The following is an 18,772-nucleotide window of genomic DNA, read 5'->3' on the forward strand; positions in this document are numbered from 1 at the left end:
TGTGGAAAAAAAAAAACATTTAAAATAAGAGATACACATCTGAGATACAGGTCAAAGAATGTTTGACATTGCTGAAGAAGATGCTCTATTTCTAATTGCAGTTGAAAACAGCATTTTACTTTTGCTCAGGCACATAATGGAAACTAGTTGTTCTATCAAACATAATTTGATTAATGCTGAGTTTTATTTCCTACACCTCTTATGTTCAGTAAAGTTTATATTATGTATATGTAAACCATAAATACAAAGCTATTACAATGACAAGAAAATTGGAAGCTTAAATCTTTTCCTTTTTTATAAAAATACACATCTTCTGTTCTTACATTGCTAGCAGCTGGTTCTGTTTATCATAGGAGAATGTTTCAGAGAGCATGCAATTTAATTTATTAGACCTGGAGTTTAATATTATTCAATCTGTTATTTAATACAAGTTACATTCCACTAACTTCATAAATTACTGAGGTATAAAACCAGCAAAAAATCAGACATCTGTTAAAAGTTCTACAACCATATTCTTCTATTCACATTTACGTACAATACAAAATAAATGCCATCTGGGGTAAGGGAAAGAGAGGGAGAGGGAAAACTTTGATAGACGAAGGAAAAAGGTAGGGGAAAAAGTCATCCTGTTTTCATCCATCTCACCTGCATAATTCGCTGTGATAAATCAGTTGAAGCTGAGAGGTCAAAAGTAGAGTTTGTGATAAAACTAGGAGCAGAATCATTGGATTTGGCTTCTCAGTTGCAGAAGGCAGAGAAACAATAAATACAGAAAGATACAGCAGGTAAAAGGTAGTAGTTAAATATAGTAAAAATGTGTTTTTGAATAAAAGCAAAAAAAAGAAAAAAAGTTTTCACAGCAAAACATTTGGTGAAAAAATATCCAAAATGTAAATAAAGTCATGGGAAAAGTTTGATTCTTCTCTCACTGAGATAAATTCTGATGGTCAAAAAAAAGAAAGCAACAAATGTGTGTGTTGTGGAGAAAAAAAAGTTGGTAATGTCGTTGGCTGTTCATGCTTTAATAAAACAAACCTCTTTTCCAAGACCAAAACAATAACATGATTTTTGAATTTTATTTTTTACCTTTATCACAGCTGTCCCCCGTGTATCCGCTGCTGCATTCGCAATATGGTTTCCCAAGTCCTGAAAGCCTGCATTTGCCATGTTTACACCTGATGGATTGGCAGGGGTTAAACAGCATTTCCTCTTCATCACAGAGGACTCCCCCATGTCCCTGCAGGCATTTACAACTGTATGAAAATGCATTGATCGGCAAGCAGGTACCATGCACACATCTACAGGGGAAACAAGCCCAAGAGAATAAAAATAAATTATTCATCAAAGTTCAGGCTAAGCAACATTAACTACAAGTACTTTGGACTGTACTCAGAAGAAATTGCTTTTGTTTCTAATAGACTTTTTCAGTGAGATGCAGTGAAGTGGTTTATAAGGTTTTATAATTGGTATGCAGTTTTATACAAAACAAGTTGCACTACAGAACTCTGTCTCGCCAGAAAGCAACCACTGTAGATGTGTTATGGAATACTTTTATAGGCCACAGTTACTCACGCCAACGCTTTCTGTCTATCTAAATTTTTAGCATGCTTTCAAGAGCACAGCAAGATTGAGTCCAAGTGTAAACCATTACAATTAGGTAGAGAAAAAGGATACTCACCTGAAATTTTGGTTCTTGTATCATTTAAAAAAAAATCATACTGTCACTTATGAAGTATGGGCTCCCAGCACAAAGACAGGTCAGACACTTCCTAGCTAAAACTTTTCTGATTGAAGCAATGGAAGTTTCAAAGCTGAATACGCCCCCCTTCAAATGCATTTGTTCGCATTGAAAACTGCCAGTAGCGTGGCCACATAATGTATGTCGTACTCATGAAGAAAGTCATGCTAGATCAGGTTGCAGATTATCAGGTCTTACCTCAGTGTTTTTAATCAGCTACTCTCTCTGTTGGTCTGTTGTAAATGTTTGTGGCAGGCTCAAATCTTGTCGTTAGACAAAAAGGCTCTGAGTTGAGCTGCATCTGCTAAGTTGTGATATACAGAATGCGTAGCTTGTCTTAGTTTTCTGAGAGGGAGGTGGTGTCTCCCAAAAGGAGGATGTTTAAATATCTGTTCCTATGTGTAATCAGACGATTAGGGGAATTCATCTGCTGATGAAAACATCACCAATGACTACCAATGACTTGCAATAAAATCACTTCCCTTTTCTGATTCGGTGGCACAGGGTCAATACCTTTCCTCCTAGAAATAGTACTTCCTTTTACTACTGTCTTGGTACACAAGTTTTCTATCTATACATTGTGTCCTAGGGAGACAGTAAAGATTCCTCTGTAGGGAGGAATGCAACCCTGACACTCAATGTCACTTTCACCCTGATATTACTCCTCTCCCTACTGTAAGATCTCTGAGCTCTCAGCCTCCTTAGCTGTTTGTGGCAACCACCTAAATAAATATGTAAATAAATGAGAAGCTTCAGATGAAAAAGAAATTGCATTGGATCAAAACCAAAATACTTTGTTTCAGTTTGGAAGAAAAAGATGTCATTTCGTAGTAAAAAAAGAACGCTGTTAAGAACATCTCATTTATAAATTTTGCATGTAACACAGTCTGTATTTCTAGTAACTTTTTGCTTTGTACTTGACTCCTTCAATACCATACGAAATTTGGTAAAACTGCAAAGAGTGCACAACACATTTTAAGTTCAACAATCCTGAATTAACTATTAAAAGCCTGTTTCAGCTTGTAAACATCACCAAGTTCCACTCATCAATTTACAATTATCTATCTGTATGCTTAATTCGGTGCAAGTGTTTTAGCATGATGTAACTACAAGGACAAAGAGTATAGCAAGATATCCCCATCAGAGGAGATTCAAATGGAAGGCACAACACACAGCCTCCATCCAGTTATCCAATTAGAGATTAAACGCTGCAAATGTTAAACTTAACTAGTAGCTCAAGCATCTCCAAGTTCCCCATTATGCAAGAGTCTGCACTTCCGATGGAATTATATTCCCTTAAGAATTTAAAATTGTTCCTGTGGTCTGATATTCCAAGACTGTTAGATTAAGCAACTGAAAATTGGAGGCTTAGACAGTGTCACAAAGCAGCTAGTTTTCATTTAGTCTACCTTGTGTTTAGCGTTATATCTGTTCACCACTCACAAAACAACCACACTGTGGACATCTGATCTTTGAAGCTACTCAGGCAACACTGACATTGTGTCATATTCTATACAGGCTGTTTTAGATATCAAACCAATCTTTGTCTGGATTTTTGGTAGTTTTACTCGACTTAAAGATGATTAAATCTTAGCTAATGCCAATTCTCTCACTTTTCCTTCCACCTGTTCTTTGAAGCCCTAAATTTCATCTTCAGACTACACTGAAAGGAACATCAAGCTAAGTGCAAACTCTCAGGCACAGTTTCAGCTTATCTAATTTTAGTACCTATGTCAGGCATTCGTTAGATTTATAATTGCCATAAGCTCCCTACACACTCATGAAGAGAAACAAGCTTGTCCATAAGGTTATTAAGCCACATGAAGTCTAATTTACTCCCAAGAAATGTTTCTTCCTTTACTGACTTGAGAGCAATCATTGGTCAGTATGTTCCTAACTCAAACACCTGGGTTTACACAAAATAAATCAAAGCCTTAAGCTTTTTCATGGTGTGCAAGATCTCTAGGAGATTCTCTGCATTTCCAAAACAGATCACAGTGGCAATTCTGTTTACAGATAAAGTGGAACATTATATTGCACTAGGTGAAAAAAAAAGGCATCTTTTCATTAGACAGGATTTAGAGATGCATCAGGAAATAGAAAAATTCCCCAGGAACAAAAGAACAATGAAAACCTCCGTCATTCCAAATGAATAGTTTTTGGTTTGGCTTTCTCTCTTAAAAGCTCACTGCATACAACTGAATCAAAAACAGTATTTGCAAGAACTAGCAAAATACTACTATTGTTCTCAATTTCATCCTTGAAAGGAATTCCAAATTGTATGTATCTGATACTTGCCAAGTTTTGTAATTCACTACAAAAAACATTCAGATTGGGTATGTGTACAGTAGCAAAAATCCATACTGAATCTAACATTTCAAAGATACATTAAAGAAATTCTTAGAATTCTCTTATTACAGAACTTGATGGTACAGTTCCATATTGGTTTTGGCTACTGAAGTGTAAAATAGATGTAAGAGACTCAGACTCAGCATTTATATTTTTTAACCTGATGTGACTTCCTTTCTTTCTATTAAGATACTGTGAAAGAGGGCAGCATAAGAAAAAAAGACACATAAACAACTTAGTGCTGCAATGATATCTCTTGAAATTTCACTGCTATGACTCTGGGAAGAGTTCAAACATTGATAGCACTGAAACAATCTACAACCAGTGTAAACAAAACACCCTCATTAGTGTATAATCTTTAAAAGATGAGACTCTGAATGCACTCTGTGTCAAAAGATCAGTTAAACATCACTTGATATGGGAGTCAAAAATCATCTTATTAGAATATCTCCAGGAAAAGCTACGGCACTGGTCCTCAAAAGTCAAAAATTATGTAGATCAGAGCACTGAAAAAAATCCAGGAAGGCCGTTTAAAAAAAAACCCTGCAGTAAGGACAGTAGTAAGGGTAGACAGAGTGGCATCTTATTGCACATGACCAATACATCCCGAAGGACTCTGAACTTCTGAAGCTTCTGCTCTTTTTGTGCTGGGAGATCATGAACCAAGAAATTGAACATGTCTCTATTTATAAGACGAACGTACATATAAATACTTCATATATGTATATTTATGTATCTATATCTATCTTTATATAGACACACATATATATATACACACAAGACCAGCTGTGTAAACATACTTAAAACATCCAACTGAAAATGTTCTAGTTAAGTCTGCAAGAAGAATTAATACACATCTACTTAAACAGAAGTTTACCATAAAGGTAGAAATCTCCTTTTTAGCCAAAATGTGGGGTTCTTGTAGAAATATAAAGCTATCAGAGTGGATAAGTTTAAAAAAACATTAAATAATAATAATTAATTAAACACACTAATAATAAGAATTGTACTTGCTGATAAAAAGTAGCCTTTTTCCATTTGGTAAGTTCCTCCAAGTGAATTTTGTATCAAATTACATACCAATAGCTGCACTTGCATCCATGTAATTCATTACAGAACTAGCCAGAAGTGTATTAAGAGCACAGATTCCAATCATATCCTACATTAAGGCTTTAGGCAGAACTTCTGTGTGATGTATTTATCTGCTCCCTTACATTTTTTTTATTAATTTTAACTCAACTTGGATGCTGTTTTCACTTTTACATGTCCAGCATATTTTGTTTCTTGCTGAACTCTAAAATTGTATGACACAAAACAAACAAACAAAAAAACAAAACCTTAAGAGGAAAATTATATGCATATTACACTACTGCTCTGTTTTGAGGAAGGACATACTTATTTCCGAGACACGGGTCATTAGTTTGTTGATCACAGAGGGGTCCAGTCCATCCTCCTTCACACTCACAGGAAAAGCTTGACTGGCTGGTAGCATGGCATGTTCCATGCACACAAACTTTCTTGTGACAAGGCTCGCAACCTGGCAGAATTCCCACTTGCAGTGGCACATTTCTGAAGTCCTGGAGTTCGCTGTTGATATACAGATTACGGATGCAGCCATGGAAGCTTGTGCCATTCTGTCCTGGAGACTGACGTAGAGCTGCAATGTTATTTTTCACAGGCATGCCTAGGAAGTTAATAACAGCAAATAATCAATGTAATTTTTGGTACAGTTTTCTATACCATATTCCCTGTTTTTAAAGACGTTTTTAAAAGTGTGCTTCTCCCTATGTAATTATTCTTCGATATTCAGCCTACAAGGATGAGTAATGAGCCAGTACTTCAAAATTGTCCTGGTTGTCAAGTATGCAAGCAAACCAACTCCAAAACAAGATGTCTTTAGCATCATCTGAAGTGATGGACGTAGGAGTTCACACAGGAAGCTTGCAATTGGTGAAAAGTCAGATACATGACTTTTTGACCCAAAGCAATTAAGTCTAGGATGGTATACTCTATCTGAATCTTTAAAAAACAAAAGATTTTGCATCTTACAAAAAATCATGTATCAAGATGTTCAGATCCTGAAGAATTCAGAAACACCAGGTCATTGACTTGGATTTGGAATACAGTGTGTTGAGCATTAAAAAAGCAATTTGTTTATCTAAAAAAAAATTAAGTTCATTAGCTGCACAGGCGTATTCATGGGCAAAATTAACAGTATTAACACCAGTACTTACTGACATTACAACTAAAGAGCTTATGTTCTGCATCCTTTCTCCTTAACCATGTAATCTGATAGATCTAATGCTTTTATGTTGCTAGTCAGAATGAATAGCTAAGAATAAAGTGGAACCATACAACTGAATGAAGTAGTCTTGCCTTTCATTTAGAAGTTATTGTAATTTCATTGGGGTACTTTTCAGTGACTTTATAAATTAATAATATTGTATCTAGACTGCTTAAGAGCATAATCTTCTCTGATCTCACCAGCTAAGTAACATAGGCTGGAAACTATTACATTAAAGGACTCAAACTGCAAACAATCATTAATTTCCATTTCCTCAAAACTATTAGCCACATTTCCAAAAGTGTTAGAAGGCCAAACGGTGTGTAAATGCTGCTCATTTTCTTTAAAAATATGCCTCTGACAAGTTTTAGACAAAGGTTCTTTTATCAGTTGTTTAAGATCTGCCACAGAAATGGTGCCGACGTATTTCAGCTGAATTTTCTTAAAGGTTATAGCTTTGGCATTGTTCTCCTCCTTCCTCCTCCTTGAAGTTTTGCGTCACAGAACCTGCTACAGGTAAATTACAAAATTTACTGCTGAAGGTGGCAGATGCTAAGAGCTCTATTAGATAACAGCAATACAATAATGCTGTTTAAATGACCATCTCATTAAAATGCTGTTAGACCAGGGCGCCTGCAAATGAAAAGCTGCTGATGCTGTGTCTGCGTCAGAAATAGGGACTTCTCTGAAAGGTGCCACACACAACTGGCAAAATGTGCTCTAATTTCTGAAAGAAAAATGTGAAGTATCATTGAAGGCTATGATTCCATTAAAGACTTTCTGAGAAGAAAGTTTGTCCCTCTGGACTTCTTACCAAAAGCCATGGGCTTTCAATATGGTATACTGGGAATCGTTACAGAAAGACTGAAAATATCTAATGTGCGTAGTCTGACCTCAAAAAAGACATACAGTTGAAAAAATGTTTTAAAAGTTGCATAAATTAACTTATTTCTGTAAAAATTAAATCAAATTATGCCTTCCCAACCAACCAAAATAATTGTCACCCACAAATAACTTTGTCAAAAAAAGAAAAAGAATAAAGAGAGGTAAAACCCTAAAAGGGCTTGCTGTCAAGTCTGGATTTCATTCATCATGCCAGCTGAGGTGATGCTTACCAGAAATGCCATTTTAACAGAAAGGTGATAAGAGTAAGTGTAAGTTTCATGATGATATAGGTGTCAAACTAAGACTTTGGCAAAGATAAGAATACTGCATAAAATTCTACTGAGAATTTGAGTTCGTAACTGAAGGATATGTGTGATCAAATTCCTCAAAAATTCTAGATAGAGTAAAAAAAATGAATGAATCTAAAAAGATAAGTAAAATAATGAAGAAAGTGGATTTTAAATGCCTCCAAAAGTTTTGAAGATAATAAATATACAAATATAGATAGAGAACATAAAAGTTTAACAGATTAGTATATATGTCTACTGTTTTTTGCTCTATAATAATAATAACAGTGTGCTCCTAATAGCGGCTTTCATTCTGTTTTGGATTAACATTTTCTATGACAGCTGGAAGGATTTTCTGCTTGGAGCCTGAATGTGAAGAACGGAAATAGAGGCAACACAGGATATCTCTAAAGCATATGTTGTATGTTGAAAGAGACTCTTGCTCTTAGGAATCAGACCACTGGAGGAAAGTCATTTCTGAAAACTGTTTCTTCTGATAATTCGTGATGATTACACAGATTAATATGTCTTCTAACGAAGACACATCTGTAAGGTGAACAAGCAAGGCAGAGAACTGTATGTCATAAATCATAAGTGAGTGTTAACACTGTACAAAATGAATGTCTGTACTTGGGAAGTACAGAATCGTTTCATCAGCAGATGCCCACAGCAGACAGGGTAATCTTTCTGCGCTCATCTCAATATTCTTAGCAGTCATTAAACAACAAATGGATGTTGACAATACAAGTAGGAAGCACACAGTGTCTTATGTGAACGTAGGACTTTCCCTCCTTTCAAAAAAGGTGACATGTACACTACATAAATCACACTTCAGAAATGATACACATGAAAAAACAGACATGTTTCCATAAAGCAATCCTCCTTTGAAGATCTGTGACACAAAGGAATTTTAAAGGCAGTTCATGTATTTGATAATACTCATTTTTCTGCTAGTGTGAGGAATGTGACTAATGCTGAATTTTATCTTGTACTTCTTTTCATCTTAGATGGGAGGAGACAATAACCAAATACAGGAAGATTTGACAAAAAAAATTAAGTGTTTACAGGACAGAGTGGGAAAGAGATAAAATTCATCTTATCCCTCATTATTTGCAACCAAGGCTTTTGTTACTTGCTTTTATAGGAGAAATTGACTGGCAACAAATGCAGTTTATGAAGACATGCTTTATTTTTTCAACTAAATTCTAGGTTGAAGGATATTTTTTATTTTTAAGGTACTAGCCACTCTTCCAATACTATTTCTTAAAACTGAAGCTATTGAGATAACAGTTCAGTTCATGTTTTTTTTTCCAGGTGTTGTCTTCATGAATGGGTCTCCTACCATGTGTTTACTAATGTATATTACCAGTCAAATTAGCTGATACTATTTGTAGAAGCAGTTAAGATCCTCTTACCTCCGACATACAGTGGAGAATCAAAATTCAAAGTGGACTGCTTGGACAAATTGGTAATTATCTTGGGGCTTCCTCCATCAATAGACAAAGACAGAATCTGATCCATGGCAAGCAGCTCCACAATGTGGAAATTGCCATCATTAATAGTTTCCACACTGCAAAATAAACATTAATTTAAAACACTTGATGCTCTGGTTAGAATGATTTTGATCTTCTTTCTCTTTGACAGTTAACACAGTTTCAAAACAAAACTTATCCAAGAGCACAGTTTCCAGAAAGCTAGATTTAACTGCATGCATGCGTCAGAGCTAATACAGTGTAATAACCCTTCAATAACACTCTATTAGTAATATGTTTTGAAATTACTAATAGCCCGTTTTCATTCATTCTTATCAACTCATGAACTGTGTAACAGCTGATATTCAAAACAGTTGAACTACATTTACTAGGCAGGAAGCCAAACATAAAAAAACTTTGGCTTTGTGCAAAGATCTTATTTGTCTCTATGTGTTTGTGTATCCTATCCTGCATGTTGCACAGTAGTGAGTTTACACATTCTGCAAGTAGGAAGGAATGAGTTTACTTCAGTATATAAACTTAGTTTAATGGAATATGGAACTGCATCTAATCTTAGTCCTGCCAGACAAAATCATATCATTGATCCAGGCAGCTCTACTGATGCTAGCAATAAAATAATTTGTTTTGTTTATCAGGCCTGGTTACTTCCACGTTTAGCTTCTGGCTTGCACTATAAATACTACAGTCTTTTTCGTTTTCTTGCCTTTGTACACCATTTCCTTCCGCTTATTCACAGAATATAAGCCCACTAGTAGGAAATGCCTGAAGCGTGTCAAGCAGAGAAGGCTTGTTTCAAGCATGGCACTTATGCTATGCAAGCACAAGCCTACACATTAACGTTACTAAGCACAAGAAATGTTTGCCTGTGCTTACTGACCTCGATATTACATAGTGAATATTTAAACACAGTTTAAGCACATCAGAGAGAAAAGTCCCAGAACTGAATAGTTCTGGGACTGAATATATCATTGTACTTAAATTACTTCTAGCTCATTTTCAACTGGAGAGTTGGGAGCTAAATGTATGACTGGATGGAAGTTATGACAATAAGCTGTAGTCCAGGGACCAGACATTATTACCATTCCCATGACAGCATCTATTTGCTTCAGAATACCATCAAACAAGTTAGCTTAAGCCTTTGAAAAGTAATTTAAATGAACCAATTGTATGATGTTAGTCTGAGATGGACAGAACAGTCATACAGACAGTGAGCTCTTCTCATTAGAAAAGCAGTATAGTTGAAAAGGATTAGCTTCCTAAATCTCAGGGTGAAAATCAAACAAATTACCTTTTAACATCCTTAGTGATGCTTTAATTAACCTAACTGCTTTTTTCCTGGAACAGATCAGAAGTGCTCACATAGTTGTTTACAGCTGTGGCACATTAAGCAGCTTCTCAGCTATTTATTACCAACTTCAGCTATGCAGGCCCAGACCAATAAGGATACAAGTTCTGCATAGTAGCATGATGCTTTAAATAAACTTAGTTCTACATAAAAATGCAAATGCACAATGCAGACACTGGCAGAATAAGCACTTCTTGGGAATGCGGAGGAGGAGGAATGACCGAGAGGTTCCATGTGGGAAAGAAACAGGCCAGAGTTCAATATTTCTAAAAAGTATGATCTATTCAATTTATTAAGAAGTTGTTTGCTGTGATCAAGCAACAAGAAATCTGCCAGGATTAACCTATTTAACACATTTCAGTGAATCTAGGAAAAGAAGGTTGTGTCAAGAGATAAAAATGGATGTGACTTTGTGACTTAAGTAAACAAGAAACCCTAATATACTGTTCTTATTCCACGGCAGCTAACACCACTTTACAGCTTAAGAACCTTTCACACTATTGCATTTACAAGGATGAGAGCAACACAGAACATGTGTTTTTATAGCAGGAGGTCATTCTAGGGATGTATAAAACAATGTGTAAAGGGAATGCATCTCTCTTAAGAGTGATTATTAAAAGCTTCTAGTTTTACCTGTTTTACTGGTTAAGAAAAAATTACTGCAGAAAGAGTAGCCCTCCTAGGTAAGGGTGGTTTAAATTAAAGGGGAAGTAAACACAAAGGATATTTGTGCAATAGTTCCTGCCAATGCACTTACATTACTTATAGCACTTTTCCCACTCGAGAATAAAGAGTGAAATGCACAGATCCTAATGGAAAGCTCTAACAAAAATTGATTTAAGGCTTCTGGAGCTCTGTATAAGAATAGTGATTTGAGAAGAAATACATTTTTCCAGTAAATATATGATGCAAAGGGGTTTATAGAATGAATAGGTTTCTTTTTTATGAAAGAAAACACATTTACTATTTTAAAATAGATAGAACAAAACCGATGTGGATTGGCCTAGGTACCATCATCATCTCATGTTGTTACTCAGATTGACTGCTTTTGGGATGATGGCTCTTCTTCAGTAAACTCCCACTGGCAAAGTAGTTTCATTCATTCTACACAGACAGACTGTTTTTATTGCTCATTCTCTGTATTTATCATGATTAAATCATCTGTTTGTAACTCTTTTGTTGCTACTAAAAGCATTTCTGCAGGTTTTATAGCTCCCACTTGAGTCTTTCTCAACACACCATTTCTTGACTACCATTTATATAACAAAACTTCTGTTTGAATCTATTAGCTATATATATATACATATATATATATATATACACACACATATATATACTTATTTTGGTTTCTGTTTTAGATATCTCATCTTTGCTCAGTGAGGTACCACTTGTCTTATTCTTTTTGGCAATATTACATTTGTGTTAAATACTCAAATCTTCTGTAAAGTCTGTTTTCTGTAATTTGATTAATATAATTAAAATACAGCTACTATTTCTACATGTTAAACCATTCCATGAAACTGTAAACGAAGTCATAAATCATATATTGCATCAGAAAACAGAAACAATCTTAAGATGTTTATTGTAAAAGTCTATGATTTTACCAAACATCTTTATATTATATTATACAGAAATGTGTTGTTTTTTTTTCTGTGGAATGTTTTTAGTAATGTACTAAAAAACACAGTTCCCATGATGCTATTGCCTATCAAAGTTTAGCATTGTTTCCCTGCTACATAAGCGTAAGCTTTTGATTTTATATTGAATGCAATCATTTCTAAAAATAATGTATTTTTAATGTTATGTCCCTAATAGAATACAGAACAGTGTCAGCTAACTACAATCTCCAGCAAACAAATAAACACTAGATAAAGTTTTACAGTGTAAGAGGTGTAATTACAGAAGAAAACAAGACTCAGGGAAAATTCATTCAATACTTCCCTTTCACTTCTGGAAGGGTTCATAGCAACAATAGGGAAGATTAAGGAGAAGAGGTGATCCCTGTTGTCTTTTTGCTCATGCTTGCAATGTCTGTCAATGTCCAAATTCTTGAAATGAGAGATATAAAATCTCCTGGGAAATTTAGGTAATATTTTTTTTTTCACAGAATCAGAGAAATTTCATTTAGAAAAGCAGAAAAAACTATACTACAGAAACAGATGTGGATTCTGTCTCTTGACGACTCTGGGAGCAAAAAACATTTATTTTTCAAGGCTAGTGACTTTTTTTTAGAATCAGAGTTTTAGCTTTCTCTTCCATTGCCAGGGAAAAGTCTCACTTCTTATGCCTAACACAGAAAAGAAGAAAAACTGTCATCTCATTTCTGCTTATGCAGTACAGTTCTGCACTTTACCCTGCACACAGGGAAATTATTTGGCAGTAACATCTTGGGAAAAAAAAATAAACACAACACTTTCACATGTGAGTTTTACACAAATGTATAAATATTCTACTGAAAGCCAACTTTTACTCAGTTTTAATGGATCAAATAATATATTATGCTTCTGACACATAAGAGTTACCTTCTGAGCAAAATCAGGTCTACTGGCAATATGTACTAATTACAAAATGTTTGACAATACATTCATTTGAATGTATTTATTTTTAACTATCTATTCAAAATACATGATTTTCAGATATAATTAATATATCTTTTGTTCCAGTTAGATTTTATTATTCTTTTTTAAACCTAGCTTCACCTGTAAATAGCAGAGGCTGGATAAGATCCTGTGTCATAACTGACCCTCACTCTACCACGGTACAGCTCTACTGCTATATGATCCTTATCGCCTTTGTAGAGCAGGATCCCACTGTCTTCGTCTGTGGCAATCTAATTAAAAGAAAGAAACAATTAGAAAGAATTAAAAATATTTAATCAAAATGCTGTAGTAAGCAAATCTCTGATTTTACTGATACGGTCCATTAATTTACTGTAAAATTCCTCATTGGTCAACACAACAATATTCTTTCTCTTCTTATCAATAAGGTCATCTACTTCATAATGAATATAGAGTTATTCCAGTGACTCTCATATATTCTCTGCTCAAACTGTGAAAAGCTCTTTAAATGAGCCAATGATTACTATGGGTACTTTTTCATACTACAGAAGATCATTTACACTGTTTTCCAGATCAGAATCTTCCATACAAGCAATCTTACCTGAAGAGTGATATTGGTTTGGGAGTGTATCTTAGCTGAAGGGATTTGTAGATAGGATTCTTTGTTGACAAAGTTTATACTGATCAGCTTTTCACATTTCTCACCCTGGTAGCCTGATAAACACTGGCAGATTGGTTCACTCTCCTTTACAATACACTGGGCTCCATTTTGGCATTCATAATTATCACAAGGGCTGGTGCGAGGTAAAACCATTGGTGGCGAAAACTCACAAAACAAGCCACTAAATACAAATAGAAAAATCAGTATTTACAAAAAACAATGTGACTGACACAAGAAAGACATACACAGAACCACAGAATGGCTTGGGTTAGAACGGACCTCAAGGATCATAAAATTCCAACCCCCCTACCACAGGCAGGGTTGCCAGCCAGTAGATCCTACAATCATAGAATCAATCATAGAATGGCCTGGGTTGAAAAGGACCACAATGATCATCTAGTTTCAACCCCCTGGCTATGTGCAGGGTTGCCAACCACTAGACCAGACTGCCCAGAGCCACATCCAACCTTGCCTTGAATGCCTCCAGAGATGGGACATCCACAACCTCTCTGGGCAGCCTGTTCCAATGTGTCACCAACATTTGAGTTAAAAACTTCCTCCTAATATCTAATATATTAGGGAGGGAGGGAGATAATAATCTCCCTTATCTCAATTTAAAACCATTCCCCCTTGTCCTCTCACTATCAACCCATGTAAACAGTTGATCCCCATCTTGTTTATATGCTCCCTTCAAGTACCAGAAGGCCACAGTTAGGTCTCCCTAGAGCCTTCCCTTCTCCAAGATCAAGTACTATAGCAGATTGCCCAGTGCCCCATCCAACCTGGCCTTAAACATGCTTGTACTGTTTTCAAATCTTCCTCACCTGTATCCCTCTGGGCAAATACAAGTATACCCGTTAACTGCATCCGTACACTGTGCTCCGTTTTTACATTTATTGTCCTGGCAGTCATCGAAGTCAATATCGCAGTGTTCACCTACATATCCAGGTGTGCAATCACACCTGTGAAATAGAAAAGCAAGGATAACACACTGCCTTTTAACAATACTGTGTTAACCAGAAAGGTAAGGAACTACTCAGTTGTTTAAAACTTGAAACTTTAAAATGTTACTCTGACTTCATGTACCTTAAGCATGTTATTATTTGGGGAATTTTCATTTCCATGTTTGCCAGTTACACATGCTTACTCATTATTTGACGTTATATCGAATAATTTGTGGTTTAAAATCTGGAGAGACCTCATGAATCATTTTGACAGTTCTTTGAATTTATGAGCAATGCAGAATGTTAAGGGATGTTGTAAGTGGCTGTGAACACTAAAAATAATCAATATGCTTAGCTCTTGAAACAGACAAGTAATCCAAGGTTTGTGTTATTCTGATGGATAATTTCTTTGCCAACTGAACAGCTAAGAATAGGCCAAAGATCCATTTATACAATTCAGAGGTAACACATAATTTTTCCCCTTGAAGTTCAACCAGTCTAATTTACTATAAATGGCTCGATGTTACTGAACTAACATAAATCTCAAAACACACTCTCTGAATCCCTGCCCTGAGCCCTCAAGTTCTCATTGAACTGGAAACTTTATGTTGTCAGAATAGTATGCAATATTATTTTTTTTATTTTATTATTATTTATTTTACTTCATCCAACTCTCATTGTTAATGATAGAGGCATTTCTGCAGAGAGTTCTCATATTCTTAGATTGAGTGAATGCTCACAAGTCTGTGAGAAATGAATGGAAAATATTACTAATTCATACATCCACATGAATATTTTTTGATTAAGATTTATGGATTGATTTCATTAGACCCTGTGATTCCTCCCTTGCTGTAGTTTTCTCTTATAACTAAAATTTGCTCTAAAGAGCCAAGAGTGATTTCAAATATCTGTGTAATGTTAAATTAAGTATTCCAACAAAATATATCCCAAATTTATTGAACAACATATATGAATAAGAAAATGGAATAAAGAACATAAAGTACACTATTAATTAAAATAAGTGAGATACATTCTTGGAGTTACTACATATGTTATTTTCTGATCTAAAATCTCAGAAACTATCTTGGAAGACTGATCAAATGAGTAGTAAAGTATGAGATGCCAAACTAGATTCACTAAAGTGGCATGAAGATAATAAACATAATGCAGAAAGAATTAAATCCAACAAGTTTTCTATTTTCCAATTGACAACTTTTCTCTAATGAACACTTCATATTCATATAAATATTTGATATATTTGAATATTTTTTGCCTCATTTTAAATAACATGTCTTTTCGTAAGTTTTTGTAATGATAATAGATAACCTGATTCTGGCACAAGAGCATACTGTGTAAGACAGGTACTTATGATTTATTAACCTAAAGCCTATTAAAAACACTTTGAAGTGTGCATAATTAATTGTAATAAGAATATAGTGTAATTACAGATTAACTTTCCTGGGAATTGACTTTATTTTATACCTTCCAGTGTTCCTTCCTAATAACCTCTTTCACAATTACTTCTCAGACAGCAGTATAATAATTCCACTTCAATTAAATGTAATTATTTTCCCATTGTCCAAGCTACCAAAAGGGTTTTGTACAGACTATCACATAAACTAACTAACTGCTCTGCATTTTGTTCATCTCCAAACTGTAGCTGAAGTTAGAACTGGTAAGAGTCTTTTAATTCAGTAAACCATATCTAAGATAATATTGGAGCTCTACCTTAAAATAACAGCCTAGTCTAACTGAAATGAGTGTTTTGAGAATAAAACTTGCTTTCACTAAAGGAAAAACAAAAGATGTTGAGAAGGACAAAAAAACCTAAATATTTAAATGCAACTGGACCATGACAATATTTTAAACTTACTTGTAACCTTTGGGAGTCAAGATACACTTTGAGTCGTGCTGGCAAGGGTTCAGGTTTTGAGCACAGAAATCTAGTTTCTCCTCACAGAGCTCACCTGAAAAGTAATACATGTTCTCAACTCAGTGAAAACATAACATTGGCCCAAAAATAGCTGCTTCTATTTTTTAAGTAATTGCTATGATTTTTTTTGTTAACATTAAAAAAAATGCATGCTTAATAGTATGATAATGAATACATTCCACACAGAAATATTCAGATTTGTATTGTAAGTAATCTATTTCTAAAAAAAGAATAAAACAACAACCTGTTAATATCACTGTTTGACAATACAATTCTAATTATCCAACAACAAAAGCTTGCTTTCTACTTTCTACTTTTCTTAATCAACATTCCAACCTTTTTCCAGTTGTTAATATACCACAATTATCTACTATTTGTGCTTGCTGAATTTAAGGACTCATAGGTCTACTAGGCCCAGAAGCAGTGCAGGTAGTAGGGTTGCACTTTGACATTCGTCAAGAGAGTATAAAAACAGAACTGTTCACACAAATGGGGAAGAAAAGATCAGTTGATAAGAAAGCACCTTCGCTGCTGAAGTTGAACTTTTCTTCAAGAAGCACAATACTTGATATCCCTTGGTTTTACTTTTTTGAGTATTGGTCAGCAGTGTAGTTAGAACACAGAATCACAGAAGTTGAGGTTGGAAGGGATGCATGTGGTTACATCTCTACTCAAGTAGGGAAACCCTGAGCAGGGTGCCATGCCCATGTCCAGGCAAGCCAATCTCCAAGGAGACCCACAGCCTCTAGTCAGCCTCTGCCATTGCTCCATCACCACACAGCACAGGAGTGCAGCCTGGTGTTCAGAGGGAGCCTCTGTTGTTCCAGTTTATGCCCACTGCTTCTTGCCCTGGCACTAGGCACCATTGGAAAGAGTCACAATGAAAAATAAATATCTGCAGAAAGGCAGCAGAGTACTGGTGACAAAGACAGCATCACAAGTGCAGAAATGGGAAAAGAAGGACAGTATATTTCAATAAAAACAGCTGAACTAGAAAAAAAGGAGGAAGGTACAAGATAATAACATTGGAATAGAGTTTTTGGGTGAGCATATGAATGAATGTTATCTTCCAAAATTCTTTTGTTTTTAGGTTTATGAACAAGCTCATCAGCTACTACTATCGTTAAGCAGTAAGGTTTCTGGCATCTTTAATTGTTATTTGTCAAGTTCTCAGAGGGCCTAGCACCACACAGAAACTACCTTCTGTCTTAGATGGACTTTTCTAGCATTATAGATGTATGCATGATAATGATAATGAACTGAAAACAAGAGTAGGTAGGTGTTGGATTTTTTTTATTATTATTTGTTGTTGTTGGGTTCAACAGAAATCCCCTAGAAGGCTTTCATTTTCACAGCAATTGTGCTTATGAACCATTGTTTAAGACTGCATACCGTGAACATACCACTGTGACTATTCATGACCTCAGATGATATTTCTAGAACTTCAGATAAGTAGGATTTATTTCAAACACTGGACAAATAAATAAAATTGAGGAACAGTCCTCATTAGCAGCAAAGATAGAGAAAAAGGCAAAACTGAACCAAAGAATAAAAACTCAATAGAAACATATAAACATATGTGTTATGTGTTTGTAAGGCATGAAACCTTCAACATCCTGAAACACAGACAGAAGCCAAAACCAGTCAGAAAAGTACATCACAGTCATCCAACAGAAGAAAATAGATCAAAAGATCCAGACTGATTCTACATAAAGATATACATATATTTTTAACGACAGCACATTACCAATTTGCAAGTTGAGCATTTTCCATACAAAATCAGATAAGCTTTGGGTTAACACAAGACAATGGTGTTCAAGCACAGTCTACTAAAAAGACCTCAGGAAAACTGCCAGTAACAATATGACTTAGTCAATATATTTAGGAAACTGAATGAAGATCAAATACAGGCCACTGAGGATGACTAATAGAAAGGATTTAAATTCTATCCTCAAAGCCTTTTCAAACTCTCTATGGACTTATTAGTCTGGAAGTGTGCAAATGTTATGGCTAGGTCAGTGCACAAAGAATCCTGAAATACCAGGGATTCTTAGCATCCCACAATATATCAAACAAAACCCACATCCCTTTCCCTTTTCAAAAGGTTTTGTTTGAACAAAAGCATTTATAAAAGGAAGTAATTCTTCACATAGCATTTAGTCAATCTGAAGAACTTGTAATGGCTGAAAGCCACCTAGAGGCCATCAGTATATAAGTATGAGATTTCTCTGAACATTAAAAATAGAGAATTCAGATTTTCAAGAATATCAGTGGAACAAGAAAAAAAACTAAAAT

At 35.1% G+C, this 18,772-nt stretch overlaps 1 protein-coding gene across 9 annotated transcripts in view; it reads right to left on the minus strand.

The window, feature by feature from the left end:
* SLIT2 (slit guidance ligand 2) overlaps nt 1-18,772 on the minus strand; it is a 245,505-nt gene that overhangs the window by 1,842 nt on the left and 224,891 nt on the right. For 5 of the 9 annotated variants that reach the window (XM_015285716.4, XM_025149451.3, XM_025149453.3 and 2 more), the window contains 7 exons: nt 16,418-16,511; nt 14,425-14,562; nt 13,541-13,781; nt 13,081-13,211; nt 8,959-9,113; nt 5,483-5,771; nt 1,087-1,298 (listed from right to left, as the gene is read on the minus strand). In XM_015285716.4, coding sequence (XP_015141202.3) covers nt 1,087-1,298; nt 5,483-5,771; nt 8,959-9,113; nt 13,081-13,211; nt 13,541-13,781; nt 14,425-14,562; nt 16,418-16,511 — 1,260 coding nt within the window. Of the gene's footprint in view, nt 1-645; nt 735-1,086; nt 1,299-5,482; nt 5,772-8,958; nt 9,114-13,080; nt 13,212-13,540; nt 13,782-14,424; nt 14,563-16,417; nt 16,512-18,772 lie in introns of all 9 variants that reach the window. The other 4 variants (XM_040698653.2, XM_025149455.3, XM_025149454.3 and 1 more) reach the window with 3 other exon arrangements.

This window comes from Gallus gallus, chromosome 4 (genome assembly GCF_016699485.2).
Source record: "Gallus gallus isolate bGalGal1 chromosome 4, bGalGal1.mat.broiler.GRCg7b, whole genome shotgun sequence".
Taxonomy (NCBI): domain Eukaryota; kingdom Metazoa; phylum Chordata; class Aves; order Galliformes; family Phasianidae; genus Gallus; species Gallus gallus.